Source organism: Callorhinus ursinus, unplaced genomic scaffold (genome assembly GCF_003265705.2).
Source record: "Callorhinus ursinus isolate GAN/ISIS: 27379988/994484 unplaced genomic scaffold, GSC_fseal_2.0 scaffold57, whole genome shotgun sequence".
Lineage (NCBI taxonomy): Eukaryota > Metazoa > Chordata > Mammalia > Carnivora > Otariidae > Callorhinus > Callorhinus ursinus.
In genome coordinates, this window is record NW_027397119.1 from 7,202,136 (window position 1) to 7,213,800 (window position 11,665).

At 59.9% G+C, this 11,665-nt stretch overlaps 1 protein-coding gene across 1 annotated transcript in view; it reads left to right on the top strand.

The window, feature by feature from the left end:
- Positions 1 to 9,920, top strand: part of SOX13 (SRY-box transcription factor 13) — a 28,249-nt gene extending 18,329 nt beyond the window's left edge. The window contains 10 exon segments of the mRNA XM_073884560.1: positions 1,046 to 1,218; positions 1,637 to 1,705; positions 2,055 to 2,169; positions 4,566 to 4,651; positions 4,881 to 5,043; positions 5,414 to 5,523; positions 5,683 to 5,779; positions 6,086 to 6,229; positions 7,164 to 7,380; positions 8,051 to 9,920. Of these exon segments, the coding sequence (XP_073740661.1) occupies positions 1,046 to 1,218; positions 1,637 to 1,705; positions 2,055 to 2,169; positions 4,566 to 4,651; positions 4,881 to 5,043; positions 5,414 to 5,523; positions 5,683 to 5,779; positions 6,086 to 6,229; positions 7,164 to 7,380; positions 8,051 to 8,327 (1,451 nt within the window). The 3' untranslated portion in view covers positions 8,328 to 9,920.
- The last annotated feature ends 1,745 nt before the right edge of the window (positions 9,921 to 11,665 follow it).

Sequence of the window (11,665 nt, forward strand, 5' to 3'; positions counted from 1 at the left end):
GTTCCACGAGCACAAGTAGGCAGAGTGGCAGGCAGAGGGAGAGGGAGAAGCAGGCTCTCCACTGAGCAGGGAGCCTGATGTGGGGCTCGATCTCAGGACCCCAGGATCATGACCTGAGCCAAAGGCAGCCCGCCCAACCGACTGAACCACCCAGGCGCACCTGAATTTGGACTCATACAGGGACCCTTGTGACCTCAGGCAGGTCACTGCCACTTCCCAGATCTAACTGTATCTAACTATATCAAACGAGCTGGACATGCCCTTTCACTGCTGAAAATTAATTCTAGGCCACCGGGACCTCACTAAGTGAATTCAAGGGCTGCTGCTTGGTTCGTGAGCGTGGCTGTTTTCCCAGTGTGGTCGGTCACACCCCCAGGGGGAGCTTTAAGACCGTACCAATGCCCAGGCTCTACTCCACCTGCTGAATGTGAACCCCAGGGGCTGGGGGCCTGGGCCTGTGTATTTGTCAAAGGCCCCCTGAGTGATTCTGAGGCAAGTGGCCTGCAGCCTGGCCCCGCTGCATCTGTCATGAGCTCAGCAGGAGGGCAGGAAGCAGTGGCTGTTTTGGGCGAGGGCCGTGTGCCAGATTCTGGACTAAGCCTTACCTTCATGATCTTAGACTCATGGCACCCCTGTGAAGGGACCGTTTTTGTGCTCATTGATAGACTAAAAAAACCGAAGCGCAGAGAAGTTGGTTACTTGTCCCACAGCCCCGGGACAACCTCCTGTGGCATATCCACGCTGACCCTGCGGCTCAGGGCACTCAAGGACCTCTGAGAAGCGATGTGGGACTGAGATGTCCCACTGTCGACATTTCCAGGGGCTGGAAGCAGCGGATGGGGACCTTGTAGGGCAGGTGGTTGTCAGACAGCAAGCAAGCCCCCTCTGGGGCAAGGATCATGTCTCCATCCTCTGTCCCTCGGCCCCTAACAGGGGCCTGGGAGGTAGCAATTGCCCAACGAACATCGGATGGGTGGGTGGATGTGTGTGTGGACAGATGGACAGAAAAACAGTTCTCACCGGTGGCCGTTTCATCGTGGAGCAGGGACCCAGGAGAGCCTGGCAGAGAAGGAGCTCCAGCTCCTGGTCATGATCCACCAACTGTCCACGCTGCGGGACCAGCTCCTGACGGCGCACTCGGAGCAGAAGAACATGGCTGCCATGCTGTTCGAGAAGCAGCAGCAGCAGATGGAGCTGGCCCGGCAGCAGCAGGAGCAGGTAGGTCCCGCTGGGTGTCCGGCTGCCTTGCCTAGGGGAGAGGGGGTCTGTCGGGGCCTGGAGGGGAGCACTGCGGGGGCAGACCTGGTAGTACAGGCCGAGCGAGGCTGGGCAGGGGGGCAGGCCCGGGAGGGGCCGTCGGCAGGGGCCCCAGGCTGGCTGTGACTCGGCCCTGTGGGGGGCCAGGGAGTGGAAGGGGCCTGCGGGGCTCTGCATGGGAGCACTCGCCTCACCTCCTGCCGCGGCCTCAGAGGAGCGTGAGCTCCCTGCAAAGGGAGACCGTACTCTGAAGGTGGACTGTCCTGGTGCTTGCCCCACCCAGGGCATGGTGTGCACTGGTACGGAGGGCACGGCGCAGTGGGCCCCGGACTGGGGCTAATGTCTGTGCCCCCCTCTCCCTGCTCTTTCCTGCTGCCAGATCGCCAAACAGCAGCAGCAGCTGATTCAGCAGCAACATAAGATCAACCTCCTCCAGCAGCAGATCCAGGTAAAGAGGGGGGTGGCCAGAGGCACAGCGGGTGATGCCAGGGACGGAGGGACGGGGTGCGGATTAAGCAGAATCACTTGGGCATGGCCCCGAGGAGGGGGCTCATTTCTGCTCTGGTCCCGTGCCCCCGTTGTCTTCCTCTGTTTTAAAGGAGGGGCCAGAGTATCTTCATCCCCAGCTGGGGCTGAGCTGAGGGCAGGTAGTGGGAAGTGATGTGGGGTCTGGTGGAGCCTTTTGAAGACTGGTCCTGTACTGGTCTGCATGCCTCCCGTGTCTGGATGCCCGCGCCGTGTCCTGGGCTGAGCTGTGTGGGCCCCCAGGGACTCACACAGGGTTTCTTTGCTCTCAGCAGGTCAACATGCCTTATGTCATGATCCCGGCCTTCCCGCCAAGCCACCAGCCTCTGCCTGTCACCCCCGATTCCCAGCTGGCCTTGCCCATTCAGCCCATCCCCTGCAAACCAGGTGAGTGTGGGTGGGGGTGCGGCAGCTAGCGGAGGCTGTCCTAAGGTCCCAGAAGGAGCCCCGGACCGTGCTCATGCAATCCTTTACCATGTGGCCTTCCTGGGCCTCGCTTCTGGATTTGTCCAGTGGAAGAAGAATCCCTTCTGTCTGAACTTTACTGGGAGAATGAACAGCAATAGCACTTGAACACCGTGAAGTACTTGGCAGACGTAAGCGGATGTGGCCACTTTAGATGCAGTGTCCCCAGCTCTGGTCCCTTTAGTGGCCCAGAATAGTAACATCTTGGACATTCACTGAGGTGTCTACATTTCCCAGACTCTCACTCTTGTCTCTAACCCAACCGTGCCCCTTCTGCCCCGCCACTGAAATTCAGCGGACACAGACTGAGCACCAACCACCTGTCAGACGTTGTGTTGTCAGGTGGCCACGGGGTGGGGGGAGGGGTGATGATAAAAATGGACGCTGAGCTCCAGGAATTTACGGTCTGGGCAGGGAGAAAGGATGCCAGAAACTGGGGAATCTGGGAAGCTTTCTAAGGAGGTCAGAAATTCGTTGGGGCCCAGGAGGTAGACTGGGAGGGTGAAGCTGGGAGCTGAGGGTGGAAGGCAGTCTGAGGCAGAGGGCCTGGAGCCTGCGGCCAGAAGCTGCAGGGGGTTGGAGTTGAGGGGAGCGCATGACTGGGTGGTCGTGGGACAGGCTGGCGAGGGAATTTATTTTGTAGAATGTAGACATGCTTGAACGATTGAACGGAGGGTGTGTTGTCATACCGACTGTGGGTGATGGGGAACAGAGAGGGTCGGGGTACCAGCTGGAGCGGGGACCGGTGGGGGGCTGCTGAGGGACTTCTGGGGACAGCAATGACAGCCTGCACTCAGGCAGCGGTGGTGGGACAGAAGCACAGCTAGAGTATGTAGTCCGTGATCATGGGTTCCTGGTGAAGGGTCATGGGACAGGGCAGGGACGTTGCCCATAGCTGCCCCAGGAGTGGGGACAGCTTTTAGGTCGAGCCCCTCTGGTCCACCCTCCCTGTTCCGTGTGTGAGAGCAGGCGGGTGAGTTCCTGTGGGCCTGCCACCAAGGCCTGTGGGCTATGGGCACAGTTCGTGGGTCACGGACTCTGCTCCTGCCTCATTCTACACCAGGCACTCTGGGCGGTGGGGGCGGGCAAAGGACTGAAAAAGTTAGGTCCTGCCTTCCAGAAAGTTTCCACCTGGGGAGGTAGGGAGACTAGGAAGGGGGAGCAGGCCAGCAGCACAAACCCACTGCAGCTCCAGGTGAATAGGGCTGCTGGAGTGAGGAGGGCAGGGCCTGGTGGGGGCATTGGGGTGCATGAGCCCGTGCGTTCTGGACAAGGGAGGCAGGAAACAAGCTGTGGAAGACCTCAACTGGCCAGACTGCCACCCACTTTGTTGGTTCCAGAATCCTAGTAACCACGGGGCCCAGAGGCTTCCAGAGGGCCCTTCCCCAAGCTGAGTGCATAATGCCTCTCCTTAGCTCACAAGCCCTAGATGGTGCCCTGTCGCCTACAGTACGGAGTCCACAAACTCCCAAGGTTGCCTGTCACGGCCAGTCTCCTTTTCCACACCTTGGGTCTCACCTCAGTGCTCGCCCTCCGCCTGCCCGCCCATAGCCACGAGCCCACCACCTCTTGCCGCTCTCCCCAGGAAGCCTGCTCCGGCCCCCGCAGCTGGAACCAGGTTCTCTGGCATGCTACCCATGCAGTCTGTATCCCTCTTGGCCATGTGGTTAGTGATTTGTGTCCGTGGCTTAGCTCTCCACCTGAACAGCCAGCTCCGTGATGCTGGGCTGGGTTGAGGGCGAGTGAGGTGGGCCCGGTAGGATGGAGAATGGAGAAGGTGGGTGCCACATAAAGGGGAAAGGATGGGCTATGGAGTCTCGAGGACCTGGGTTCACAGGTCCTTGTTTCCATTTCTGAGCTATGTGGGCAACCCGTTTTTCATCTGCGTAGTCTCCGTTTCTCTGCAAAATGGGGTGATGTACCAAGCACCTGTTGTATGCCACCCACTAGGGATTATTGTGAGCTACTTCAGGAGACGGGCTAACACGCAGGGAGCAGCTTTCATACCCTGCACGTAGTAGGTATGGAACACAAGTATCCGTAGAGTGAGCAGAGGTGTACCTGGCTTCAGGTCACCATTGGGTTGGAACCTGAGGCTCTGTGGGTTGGAAAGGGCAGGAAAAAGGTGAAGATGTGGACCAGCGGGGGATGAGGGCATGGGAAGCCTTCACACTCTGGGGCTGGGGAAAGCCGTGGCTGGAAGCCGACTGGGCCAGCTTCGAGCTTCTGTCCCCTTGATGCTGCTGGGACCTCGTCAAGCAGGCTGTCTGCTGTTCTGTGCTCATCCAGGACTTTTCTCCTTGCCGCCTTTTCCGTAGTGGAGTACCCCCTGCCGCTGCTGCACAGTCCCCCTGCCCCCGTGGTGAAGAGGCCCGGGGCCATGGCTGCCCACCACCCCCTGCAGGTACTGCCCTACCCCTCGCCTGGGATGGCTGGGGCTGCCTGCCTCGCGGGTGGTGGGGCCCTCTGTCCCTGTTCACCTGTTCCTGCCGGCTCCTTGTCTGTTCCCGGTACACCTGTCTTTCTCGCTGTTACCACGTGTCCCCTCTGTCCCTCCATGTGTGTGTGTGTGTGTCGGGGGGGGGGTCTCCTTTGGTGTCTCTCTTGGCCTCTGATCTCTGGGTCTCCCTCAGGAGCCCTCCCAGCCCCTGAACCTCACGGCCAAGCCCAAGGCCCCCGAGCTGCCCAATGCCTCCAGCTCCCCCAGCCTGAAGATGAACAACTGTGGACCCCGCCCCCCCAGCCATGGGGCCCCCACGCGGGACCTGCAGGCCAGCCCGCCCAGCCTGCCACTGGGTAAGCTTCCTGCCAGCAGGGCGTCCTATGACTGTGGGCATGTCCTTCCCTTCTATGGGTTACAGGTTTCTGGAAAACAAGGGTCAGACCTGCTGTCTTTGGCCTCTTTGTTGCCACACTTAGTGCCTCAGAAGCTCCCTTACCTCCTGTCCCCCACCAGATCTGACTGGGCACCCCCATGTCAGGGATCCAGGCCACGGAGTCGCACAATTTCAGGGAGTGCGAGTCTGCATTCTAGTCTGTTGGCACACGGGGAAACAGCCAGTGTAAACAGCGCCCCCTTGGGGATGTGCAGTGCAGAGGGGATGCCAACCCCGGTGAAGAGAGTTACCCCCTCTGTGAACCCTCAGCCTCCCCCCTTCTCCCACAGGCTTCCTTGGTGAAGGGGACGCTGTCACCAAAGCCATTCAGGATGCTCGACAGCTGCTGCATGGCCACAGTGGGGCGTTAGAGAACTCCCCCAACACTCCCTTCCGCAAGGTATGGGCCCCCCACTCCCCTGCACCGGGGCGCAGGGCACGGACAACAGACGGTGGCTGGGGTGGAAGACTCAAGTCTGAGGCCACCAGAGGGAAGGGTGGAGGGAGGGCAGTGGGGTGATGCAGAGAGGCCGATGTAGATTTCCTCTGTCATCCTCAGGACCTCATCAGCCTGGACACGTCCCCCGCCAAGGAGCGGCTGGAGGAGAGTTGTGTGCATCCCCTGGAAGAAGCCATGTTGGGCTGCGACATGGACGGTGAGGACCCCGGTCTGTGGTGGGCAGGAGGGCCCGCCTCTGCTTCCCACGGGGACCAGGGTGGGTCAGGTCGTGTCTCTCCCTGATGCTTTTTCTCCCATAGTCTGTCTCTGGAATCCCCTCCACAGTCCCCGGCTGGGCCTCTGCGGAGGTCTGTGCTGCTGGTTGGTTGTCCACTGGCGGCTGTGGGAGCCCCGCCATCGCCCCCTAGTGGTCAAGTAGGAGATGACTGCCAGCCGCGGAGGCCTCTCCTTCCTTACCCGAGAGGAGCCGCCCCGCCTGGCTGACTCCACCCCTGTCCCCCAGGCTCCCGCCACTTTCCTGAGTCCCGCAGCAGCAGCCACATCAAGAGGCCCATGAATGCCTTCATGGTGTGGGCCAAGGACGAGCGACGGAAGATCCTCCAAGCCTTCCCAGACATGCACAACTCGAGCATCAGCAAGATCCTGGGTAAGGGCCAGTGGTGGGGTGTCTGGGAGCTCTCCAGGCTCCAGGAGACAGCTGTCAGGATGATGACCTTCAGAGGAGTCTAGGGTACAGGGGTCAGGCTGGATGTGCAGAGGCTGGGTCCTGGGGTCTTGTATCATTGTAGGGCTCTTTGGTTAGCACCTGCACCTAAGAACTCAGGCGTGTGTGCGTGCATGCATTCTTTAGCCCCTGGTCTCTCCCTAACCTATTCTGCTGTTGGTCCAGACCCTTGGAACTCTGGCTCTGGCAAGAAAAAGGAAGGACTGGTGTTCTTGGGCTATTGTTAGAAAGGTTTTATATATATATATATATATATATATAATTTTTAAAACGTTAATTTAATCTCTACACCCAACATGGGGCTCAGACTCACAAACAAGAGTCAGACGCTCTTCCGACTGAGCCAGCCATTGCCCCAGTAGAAAGGTTTTTTTTAAAAAATTCTATGTCCTGGCTGGAGGTCAAGGAGGGATGTAGGGCAGGTGGGGCTAGAAGTTGGCAGTTGTCTTCAAGATGGAGGCTCTTGTCTCTTGTCAACCGAGACAGTTGACAAGGTATTTTGTCTTAAGCAGGAGGCCGGGGGGCGGGGGGGGGGGGGCTGTCTGTTGTTGGAGGCCTGGGGTTGGCTGTTCTTTTGTTTATGCAAATCATGCAGACCAGAGGCCTCCCAGAAGTTGCTGGGTAGTTCGGGACGTGGTTGCTCAGTGTATAGACACCCAGACACGTGCCAGCTTCATTCATTCATTTGCTCCACGGACCTCCAACGAGCCCCTGTGTTGGGCCAGGTCCTTGCCGAATGTCGGCACATAGATCACCTCATGGACTCACCTGGGGACCCAAGTCTTGGGGCCTGCAGGGGGGCTGGGGATGGTGGGCAAAAGCCCGCACTGACTGCCCACCCCGGGGGCTGGGCCAGGCTCCCGCTGGAAGTCCATGACCAACCAGGAGAAGCAGCCGTACTACGAGGAGCAGGCGAGGCTGAGCCGGCAGCACCTGGAGAAGTACCCCGACTACAAGTACAAGCCCCGGCCCAAGCGCACCTGCATCGTGGAGGGCAAGCGGCTGCGGGTGGGCGAGTACAAAGCGCTGATGAGGACCCGGCGCCAGGACGCCCGCCAGAGCTACGTGACCCCGTGAGTCGTGCCTCCCCGGGTGGTGGGGACCACGCTCACGTCCCTGCGCTGTGCGTGCTGATGGTGGTGTGTGGCAGCCTTCGTCGGGGTCTCCGGGGGTGCTGTCTGGCCTGGAGTGCACGTGTGCGTGGGTGTCATGTGTGGCTCCCTGGGCCCACCCGTGGGGCTGCAGGGGTGTAGGGTATCGGTTTGTACCTGACTGGGGGGCACTGGCCACGTATACCTGGAGGAAAACGTGCCTGTGAATCACAAACTCTATGAAAAAATTCAGGGCTACTAAAAACAAAGGTGCTTATCATACAGGGGGTACCTGACTTGTCAGAAGCAAGCACCTTCGTGGATTCGTGTAAACGGGAACCCCCCTGGGGCATTTAAGTCTATCACTTCCTGATGCTGATTCCCACACGTTCCCCCCGGGAATCTCTGTGGAACACGCTCCTGGCCCTGAGGCTGCTCGTGTGTGCCGGGCTGTAGCTGACAGTGAATGTGGCCGTCAGAAGGCAGCCCCAGGGGGGGTGTGCGTGTGCGTGCATGCGAGCGTGCGTGCGCGTCCGAGCCGACAGAGTGGTGGTGGGGTGGGAGGGCACAGCCCCAAAGCGGCCTGGGGGGAGCTTTATGGGGGGTGCAAAGTGAGGGTCCTTCTGCAACGTGCCTCTCCTCTGCCCTGCAGCCCCCAGGCTGGCCACCTGCAGATGAGCTCTCCCGACGTCCTGTACCCTCGGGTGGCAGGCATGCCCCTGGCTCAGCCCCTGGTGGAGCATTACGTGCCCCGGAGCCTGGACCCCAACATGCCTGTCATCGTCAACACTTGCAGCCTCAGGGAGGAGGGGGAGGCCACGGAAGACAGGCACTCGGTGGCGGAGGGTGAGCTGTACCGGTACAGCGAAGACGAGGACTCGGAGGGCGACGAGAAGAGCGACGGGGAGCTGGTGGTGCTCACAGACTGATCCGAGCGGGGTGGGCCCGGCCCCCAGCCCGTGGGCGCGGTCGGCCGGCCTGGACTTTGTTGGTACTTGGACTTGGGCCTGCCCGGGAGAGGGGCACAGCTGTGCACTTGTAGATAGCCTCCTGGGGGGGGGGATTCCCCCCCCACCCCCCGCACCAGCCCTGCGGCCGCGCCCAGGGAGCTGCTGGCCTCACGGGGCAGGACCTGGAGAGTGGTCGGGGGCTGCGCGCCTCGGCCTGCGGGGCTCAGAGCCAGCGGACACTGTATGACCCTCCCCTCCTGCAGGTCTCCTCACCCCAGGGGTCTGGCAGCTCCAGACCTGTCCCCCTGGGGCCACATGCTTTGTTTCCATTCTTTGTCCTGGCTGGACCAGCCCCCGTAGGACCAACACCCCCCCCCCCCACTCCCACTCCCAGATCGCTCCTCTGTCACAGGATCACTTTGTGCAAAAAGGTCTGGCTGTCCCTCGCTGTCTTGATCTTCTGTCCAGCCTGTTGTGCCTCTGGCGGCGGTGTATAGACGTGTGCGTGTGTATGTGTGCGCGCGCAAGCACACGCGTGTTTCCATCTGTCCACTCATGGCGCAAGGTATTTATTGGGCGCCTGCTCCGTGCCAGGCACCGTTGCTGAGTTCTGTGGGTGTCTCTCGATACCACTCTTGCTTCTCTGGGGGCCCCTCCGTGCTTCACTGTCCCCAAATTGCTACCTCTTTGTCAGTCTGGGTGTCTCAGGTTCTGTGTGTCCTTGTGTTTCTGTCCTCGTTTCTCTGCAGGGCTGTTCTCCCGTCTCCCTTTCTTGGGGTCTGCGCCTCTGCCCTTCTGACACCGCTGGTCAGTCTGGGTTTCTGTAAGGCCCCCGGTCAGCCCCGGGGCCCATCAGCCGCCCTGACCTGCCCTGCCTGTCCCTTCACGCCCTCCCTGACTCTCCCCTGCCCGGCGGTTCCCACAAAGCCATTTTTAGCTCCGAGCAACATGGGAATGTGCTCAGCCTCCAAGGGGCTCTGTCTTAGTGCCCCAGCCCCTGGTCCCAGCCTGAGTGCCAGGTGTTGGGGACAGGATTGATGGCGCCCCTCCCCCCCTTCCTGACAGTTGACAGAAGCCCTGGAGAGCCAGGGCTCCTCATGGCAGCTGCTGAGTAGGGAGGGGAAGGGGGGCTCCCCATTCTTGGGGTGGTGAGGACTCTGCCCCTCTGCCTGCCTGCTCCTTCCCCCTCCCCCCCTCACACTGGGGAACTTGACTCAGCTCCTGCTCACATGGACAAATTATTTCCCTAAGAAAAATCCCACGGGCACCTGACTCCACATAGATCCAGAACAGCCCTTGGGTCAGGGTGGGAAGGGAACCCCAAACCCCACGGGGGCAGATGTGGCATCTGTGCCTAACCCCCCCCCAATCTTCTCCCCTTCCTCTCCATCCCCCCCCCTTCCCTCAAGCCCAACTTCTCTCCAGGCTGTTTTTTTATGACTGTAAACATAGATAGTGCTTTATTTTGTTAATAATAAGATAATGATGAGTAACTTAACCAGCACCTTTCTCCTGTTTACACTTGGGGAATTTTTTTTTCTGTTGGCATAATAAAGACAGACCATTTCAGAATCTGGTTCTTACGTCGGGGTGGGGGGGGAGTGGGGGGGGAGTGGGGGGGTGGGGGGGTGGGGAGGCTGGCCTGGAGCCTGAATGCCTGAATGTGCCGCCAGCCCGGGCACCACTGCCCCCTTGTGGCAACTCCGGGGAGCTTCGGGCATGGGATCTGGGAGCAAACCTCTGAGGCCAGTGAAGCCCAGGCCAAGCCTTTGGAGTGACAGATGCCACCCAGAGAGCCTGCACCCCGGAGAAGACCCTGCCCCTGCCTCCAGGAGGTAAGCTAGACTTCACCACACATTGTCTACCCCCGTCTCAGTAATGAGAGCCCTGGAAGCAGGAGGCCAGAACCAGCCCCATGGCCTCTGCTGAGAGGCGGGTGTCAGGTCTCCCCTCTGGGCTTTGTCCTCTGAAAACACGGAGGTTAAGCCTTCACCGTAGTTCTTATCTCCTTTTGGAGAAGGAGCCCAGTGAATATCTAATGAAAGCGGTGGACCCTCCTCCCAGGAAAGGACTCCCATGGGTGCCCGAAGCCCATTTAGGAGCCCTCCAGGCTACTGAGTAATGAAGCAAGGTTGCTAACGATGTGCTCCAGGGGCTCGGTGAGCTTTGGTTTGAATGAGGATTTCAAAGGTGTCCCACACTAAGAGAAATCACAGCCCCTTAGACTTAAGTTTTAGTCTGTCATCAGCCCTTTTAACGATGATCAACAAAAAGACCAACTCTCATCAAACATTAATCCCATTGTATGGAATGGGGGCAGCAAAGCTGAAGGGTAATCCTAGTGGAAGAGAGACTTGGGTTGGATTAATAGAGGTCGTGTGTTCACAACCAGGGAGACAGGAGAGGATGGGGGTGAGAGAAGTTAGGTGTGGTTCATTGCAGGGCCTCTAACTGGGGAGTGAAGACTTCCCCCGCCCCCCCCCCCGCCCCGCTCCGCCCCCCGGAATTAGGTCCTGGCATTTTGGCTGCTGGCCTTTGCGGGTTCGTCCCAGAGCTTTAGGCCTCCCCATCTCAGGCAGGGTACAAGCACAGCCCAGCCTCCCTGGCCCCCCAGGAAAAGACCCGGGTGGTCCTTGAGGAGGATGGCTGGCTGCGGCGCCTGCCCTCTAGTGGTCATGGGGAGAATTGCTCACTTTAACTTGGCCCTGTTCTCCCACCCTCCAGACTCCACTACCTCCCACACTGTGTTCCTAACCCAATCAGGGCAGTCTGTCAGGACCCTCCCAGCCAGGCTCACCCTCATTCCCTGCCAGTCCTGAGTTCTTCTCACTTCCCTATTCCCAGGTCCTCTGTGGCTTCAGGGGAGCCTGGGGCCAATACTGTCATCCTCCCACTCTAGGACCCCTTGTCCTGCCTTCATTCTAGCTGCTGGGATGGAATCACATGCCCCGCGTCCTTTTAAGATGGACAGTGCCCTCCACGAGGACCTCTGGTTGGTACTCTGGAGCCCTATCCCTCCTGCCTCAGGAGAGGCAATAGCGTCAGGTAGGCAGTGAGGCCAGGAACAAAAGGTCCTGGTCATTACCAGAAGGCTGGGGCCTTCTCTGCGCGCTCTGCAGGAGGCACAGGCCAAGGGTCAGAGCCCAGCCGAGACCCACCTCTGCCCTGGTGTGCTTTGCCCGGAGCTCCTGCTGTGTGTCCAGCAAAGGTCTGAGAGAGTAGAGCCCAGCCCCCCGACCCCGGGAGTTGCCAAGGCCTGGTGCTTGGAACCAGGGGGGCAGGGGTGCTGGTTAGTCTGGGGTGGCAGTGAAAGGAGA